The sequence below is a fragment of the Sorghum bicolor genome, chromosome 1 (assembly GCF_000003195.3).
Source record: "Sorghum bicolor cultivar BTx623 chromosome 1, Sorghum_bicolor_NCBIv3, whole genome shotgun sequence".
Classification (NCBI taxonomy): Eukaryota; Viridiplantae; Streptophyta; class Magnoliopsida; order Poales; family Poaceae; genus Sorghum; species Sorghum bicolor.
Window position 1 is genome coordinate 55,432,564 of NC_012870.2, and position 6,916 is coordinate 55,439,479.

Here is a 6,916-nt window from a genome sequence, read left to right on the forward strand (position 1 = left end):
CAACACTGACAATGAGGACAATGATGACTCATATGTAATAGGTGACTCAGAACACGGTTTAGATGACGCTAGTGGTGATGATTCCATTGATGATGACCTTAGTGATGAGGATGATCTTAGTGGTGAAGAAGAATTTTTCGATGCTCGGGCCACCAATTGATTCGATATCGAAGTAGATGGAGATGATGATATATTTGAGGATGTGGCGGATGTTGACTCCGATGACGATCGGCCCGTTCGTCATCTCACTGTTAGGGAATTAGAGATTTTGAGTAGGGTGTTGCCTGATAGGGAGCCTTCAATTGGTGATTTCGAGGACCTTAGCCATGCTCATAGGGCTTTTGCTGATGGTGGGCTAAACGAGAGCAGCATCCCTGATTTTAGTGTTTGTCCCATCATACGCAAGGGTTTATTGTTTGCCACAATGGATGAGTTGAAATCATGGTTGCAGGAGTACTCAATTCTAAACCATCGTCCATTTCGAGTGATCAATTCATATAAGGAGACGAGGTACACCGTTGCTTGTGAAGAACAATTGTGTGAATGGAGAGTATGTGCTAGGAAAACAAGGGCAGGCAAATGGAAGATTACCTCAGTTAATCAACCACATACTTGTGCTAGTGCTGACGCAGAAGACACTCATTTGCAGCTCAACTCTAGGTTCATTGCAAGGCAATTGTGCCCTATTGTGAAGCATATGCCAACCATAACGGTGTCCGCGTTGGTTGAGACAATCTTCCAACTATACAACTACTTCGTGAAGTATGGAAAAGCATGGAGAGCAAAGCAGCGTGCATTGGAAATAATATTTGGTAATTGGGAAGAAGCATATGAGCGCCTACCGGTAATGTGGAACGCAATGAAAGCGGCAAATCTCGGGACGCACTTTGAGTACGTGCCTAAGGAAGGTGAAACAAGGAACGGCCGGGAGGTGTTTGGTAGGGCTTTCTGGGTTTTCGGTCAGAGCATTGAAGCACTCAAGCATTGTAGGCCTGTTGTATCAATTGATGGCACATTTCTTACAGGGAAGTTCGAGGGCACAATGCTTATATGTATTGGGACAGATGCCGAAGACCAGCTTATGTCGTTAGCCTTTGCCATTGTTCGGAAGGAGGACACCGATAGTTGGTGCTGGTTCCTTAGATTCGTTAGACAAGTTGTAATCGGCCCTGGACGTGATGTTTGTGTGATATCCGACAGACATGCTGGGATTCTGAATGCTGTAGAGGAGGTGATCCCTAGTTATGGGCAAATACATCATCGTTGGTGCACAAGACACCTTGCTCAGAATCTTATACGACGTGACCACACAAAAGACAACTTCAAGTTATTCGAGGAGGTTTGTAGGCAACATGAGGTTAAGCTATTCCATGAGAAGCTAGAACCTCTTAAGTTAGCTACAGATGATGATGGTAGACAGTTTTTGAGTGACTTGATGCCTTCAAAGGAGAAATGGACCCTAGCATACGACACATGTGGTTGGAGATGGGGTTTCATGACAAGTAACATGGCAGAGATGTTTAATAGTCTTCTCAGAGGTTGTCGTGGGCTGCCTATTACCGCTATTGCCTCATTCACTTTCTACAAGCTCAACTCTTGGTTCGTTGCACGGAAGAAACATGCTAGATCCCTATGGTTGCAAGGGAAACCTTGGCCACTTCTAGCCACCGAGCAACTAGCTTTCTCTAAGAGAAAATCAAAGCGACAGAAGGGTTCATGTTTTGATCCAATAAGACATGGCTATGAGATTCTTGAGGGAGGAGGAACCAACATTGGTGGAGAGGATCGAGGCGCTCAAAAACATAAGGTCATAATCAATGAAAATAGATGCACCTGTGGGAAACCAAGAATATACCACAGGCCTTGCTCTCATATGATCACAGCTTGTCGTCTTAGGCGTGTCGACGCTGAGATTCCTCCCCGAATGGTCGTGGAGTTCTCATTGAAAAATCTAAGAAGTACATGGCACCCTCAATTTGAGTCATTTCTAGACGAGAGCCAATGGCCCACTTATGATGGACCCAAGTACATGGCTGATTTAGGGTTACTATGGAAGAGTAGAGGCCCGAGGAGACGGAAGCGGTTTAAGATGGACATGGACCGAGCTACCAAAGGTCGGTCCACTAGTAGCAAGGTTGGCACTCATTTCGTAGAAGACACCCAAAAATCTCGTTGCTCTAAGTGCCACAAGCCGGGTCATAATAGAAGGAAATGTCCACAATTGATAAGAGAGGAGGTACTTTTACATGTGTTATACAATTGTTTAGGTTTCCATTTTTTGTTATTTACATAATATGTCTTATTTATGTAATGTTAGTTTCATACTAACTTTTTGTTCTCACTTATGTTACAGTATGGATTGAACCCTGCTTGACCCGAGGTTCGATGAGAAACATCGAGCTCGAAGGATCGAGGATGGAGAGGTACCCTTCTTTTACCACTTGTATTAATTGTACTAGTTATTACCTATTTTGATCCATTTTTCATTTGATTAACTTTTGTATGTTTCTATTTGTTGTTTTCATTGCAGGTGCTCCACTGTTTGAGACCCATGACCCACGAGGCTGCTACAAACATGGTGTACGATGAGAGGTAGATGCCCCTTTTGAAGAGGGCCAACCTTGCTGCAGTCGCTCGTGTGTGCCGTCGCGGTACACCACCTTTCAACCTAGTGGCGTTGATAGCTTCGATCGATAGGTGGCGTCCTGAGACACACACCTTCCACCTTCCTTGTGGAGAGATGACCGTCACTCTAGAGGACACAGCCATGATCCTTGGAGTGAGAATCAGAGGTTTTCCAGTGACTGGAGACACTGAGTCCGAAGGGTGGGAGAACCGGGTGCATAACTTCTTGGGACGTGCACTACCAGAGCTTGAGGTAGGCAAGAAGAGAACGAGCAGTGGGGTACCACTTAGGTGGCTTCGAGAGCAGTGGCATCAGTGTCCACCGGACGCTGATGAAGCCACGATGAACTACTACTGCAGAGCATATGTTCTTCACATGTTCGGTACGGTTCTCTTCCCGGATGGCACTGGAGACACGGCTTCCTGCATGTACATCCCGTGCTTACAGAATTGGGATGACGCTGGGAATAGAAGCTGGGGCTCAGCCATCTTGGCTTTCTTGTACCGCCAGCTGTGCGAGGCTTGTCAGAGGGCTGGAGGTACACATTCTACCATGTCTGGGTGCATGACACTCCTGCAGGTACATAATTTGAGTCTTTGCTTTCACTTGCAAGGCATTAATTTCATGATGGACCTATCATACCCAGTTCTTCTTTCTTTTGAATGCAGATTTGGATGTGGGAGAGGCTTCCTATTCGAAGGCCACATAGGATGCAACAGCCACCTGCTTGGTTCCCGAAAGGGGACACAATCGTTGCTCCTACGGTGGCTCACCTCTACAAGCGTACGAGCGGTGTGTACCACATCTCCTGTCACGCTTACATTAGCTACACCAATGAGATGGACACCCTTCAACCACAACACGTAAGTCTAGCAACAATTTATTTGACTTGTAGAACTCTATATGGACATAGTACTCAACGCAGTCGTTGTTTTCAGGTTGAGTGGAGACCGTACAGGCAGGAAAGGATCCTTGGCTTGGTACTTAGCATAGTGTGCAGGGCGGATGAGGATTTGTGGACTATGAGGTGCTCCTTCATATGTTTCTACACGGTCGAGTACCACCTCCCGCACCATGTCGCTCGGCAATTTGGTAGGCTCCAACCTTGTCCACCGGAGAACTTCTCCATGAGTTGGTAGCTACATAGGTACGTTGCTTAAATTGCCAAAGTTGACTCTTCCATTTCGTTAATTGTAATGGTCCTTGTACTAACCATTTCTCGATTTGACAGGTTGAATCGTCAGCGATAGAAGAAGATTATGAACTGGCAGGTGTTGATATTTGGGAACGCAATAAGGAATTGATCCGCAAGTGCACGGATATCGGTGAGCACTTCACCCGGGAAATTATCCAGAGTATCGTATTTATTTTTTTACCACTAGGAGAAAGAGTGCATCTGACTAACCGGTCTATTACTACTAACCTTTAGGCACAAAGAATGTCTTTCGATGTGAGTGATAAATAGAGAAGACTGCAACCGTAGTCTCCTTCTAACCTTGGTAATGATAATCTATTGTTCTAATGGGGAGGCTAACGGAATCTAGACACCACAAAGGATGTTCAACCCGCACCTATAAACCCTATCCTTCCTGCTAACGAGATGTGATCTGCAAAGGTAACTCGGAATTGTCACGTTCCTCACTACTACCACGGTCCAGCTAGTCAGGGAATATCTATGAGTACCCCAGCCTAAACACCACGTTTACGCCAGCAATGATTACTCTAAACTCTACGCGAAGAGATTAAAGTAAACTCATAAACCATAAGAACAATAAAACAAGAACTTACTAGAATTTAGAAGTCGAAATACTGAAGAATCCTAGGAGCAAGCTTCGGGTTAGGAGAACTTGATCCCGCAGGTACAAGCTTGGAGTAGACACCGACAGGCCGGGCTTCCTCCAATCTACACCTCCACTCTATCTCTCTCAATCTAGTAGAAACTAGAAGATCTATTTCTACCTTACATTGGTTGCTAAGCCTAAAAAGAAATATTAATTAGAGAAGAGGTTTTCCTTCGAGGGCACCCCTCAGTCTCTATGATAATTTCATCATGTCTTCTCCAGGGGCCAGGGGGGTCTCCTTATATAGTCCTTCCCTTCTATGCGTTTTTGGGTCGGTAGACTAGGTGGTACTATGTTTTCCTTGATCCAATAGGTCGGTGGAATATCCCGTGCGAAGAGAGTCCTGATTGGCATCCAGCAGGGGGCGGGCGCCCTGGGCCTGGCCCCTTTCGGCCTCCGTCTTCTTCCCGTGGCTTCTGGAGTCTTCTAGATGGTAGAAAATCGCGCGGTGCGTTGATATCTCTATGTAATCCCGACATGTGGGCCTTTCTTCCTTATTTCCTTATAACCCCCTGCAGAAATAGATAAACAACAAAACTCGTGGAATTCTGTCAGATCAAACCCTAATTCTAGGTGTTGGTTGCATATTGGTCCTTTCTCTTGTTTATTTGATAATTAAAATTAATACTTAAGAACCGTCAACAAATACCCCCATACTTAGGCTTTTACTCGTCCTCGAGAAAAGGATGGTTAAGAACAATATCTGGGGTAAACATTTAAAACATCCTCTTTATAATTGCAGGGTGTTAAAATTCCACTGTGTACCATAGTCAGGAAGTATATGGTTAAGAGTAAAGATCCTTTCTTCTCAATCCTGTCACTTGGAGTTTTTCTATATTTTTGAAAGAAAGTTAGCATACCTTTTTATCCTCATAGGTTCTCTCAGATCACTCATTATCTTTTATATATATATCTCACTAAGGTTGTTTTAATTTGCAAAAATTCTCAAGCATACTTACTTTGTATTTATTGCCTGATCAAAACGGGATCCGAGGAGGGGAATGTCATACTCTTAGATCAAAGACTTTGGAAATTAAAATCTTTGTGAACTCTTGCTGGCATATTGCTAATTAGAGGGACCATGGGCTATCATCTTTTTTTTTAAGTGGATACCGAGGTACCCCTAATTCTACTGCCGGACACTTGTCCATTTTTTCTACGAGGTTGTCGAGCACTTGCTCTTTTTTATTTCCTCGAAATATCTCTATTTTTGCATAGCCCATGCCTCTAATGCAATAATACTTCGGAAGAGTGAATCTTTCTGAATAAATGTCTTGATCTTAGGAGCATGATAAATCTCTCAACAAGGGTCTAACTCATTTTGAACAAACTCAATACAGAGTAGATAGCTTTTGTAATCATAATTAATATTTTCAGTTTTATCAGGCATATAAAACACTGAGGATGGTAGCTAGAGTTTTGAATATTTTGAAATAAATTCTCCAAGCAACAATGATATCAAGAATAAGAAACTCATACTCTACCATCACATATTCCACAATGACTTAAGTAACATAGGGTTTTAAAATGATTTTATAATAATTGCAAGTTTTCAGGAAATATTACAGATTGAGATTAATCATGATTAGAAATATTTTAATCTTTTTAATTTATCATGTCGGAAACAGTAATCTGCATAATCCAAAATATGTATATGTGTAAAGTAAAGTGTGCAGAGTGTGTACCTGAATCGTGGAGTGGTGTGGTCAGAGTGTGTTTGGCATGTCGAGGGATCTCCCCCATACTTGTTTTCTGCTTTCTTGCACAAAAAAATAAAGTAGAGACACACAAGACATAATAATAATAATACTCTTTATTAATCTTGAGGCATTTATTACAAAAGACTAGTAGCAAACTGATAGCAAACCGATAATAATAAACCGATGATAATAGTAAACCTACACCGAATTTAAAGATAGATAACTAAGATGCATTGCCTCAAGATCTAATCTTGATAACTTAGCGGCGCTCTAATTTCTTGATCTTCTTGTTGTCACTGGCAAGATCCTGCCTAAGACCTAGTATAATGGTGTTGTGGTTAGAGAGCTGCCTAGTGAGGGAATTAATCGAGGACTGGAGGTCTATGATAACTCTATCTAGCATGCGAACTTCCTCATCAATATCCATTATAGTCTTGCGACGCTTGGGAGGTGTCTCAAAAGCATTGAGAGAGTGCTTCGGGGCTGCCTTTGGAGGGATGAAACGGACTTTGGCTGCTCTAATCCCTTCAAAGTAAGGCTTTTCCTCCTCCGTAGTGTAGCGAACACTGCTAATCTCGCCGCTCCGGTTGGTCTTGACTCCAACGACCCTCTCATTGGGTCTAGGTGGAAGGATCCTTGTGGCGGTTGGCACCTTGATGGTGGTCTTCGTCTTGGATGATGATCCTTTGAGGAGTAGGGGTTGTGGTGGTGTGGTGAGAACTGGTTGAGCATGGTAAGATTGGGCGGAG

General features: G+C 43.4%; 1 protein-coding gene across 1 annotated transcript; it reads left to right on the top strand.

The window, feature by feature from the left end:
- Nucleotides 425–2,596, top strand: LOC110432195. Its single transcript, XM_021452161.1, has 2 exons — nucleotides 425–1,231; nucleotides 2,531–2,596. The coding sequence occupies exons 1-2, from the start codon at nucleotides 425–427 to the stop codon at nucleotides 2,594–2,596; spliced, it is 873 nt and encodes a 290-aa protein (XP_021307836.1).

Coding starts and splice junctions, on each gene's coding strand:
- LOC110432195 (XM_021452161.1), top strand. CDS start 425: ATGGATGAGTTGAAATCATGGTTGCAGGAGTACTCAATTCTAAACCAT. Junction 1,232..2,530: donor TTCTGAATGCTGTAGAGGAG/GTGATCCCTAGT, acceptor TTTTCATTGCAG/GTGCTCCACTGTTTGAGACC.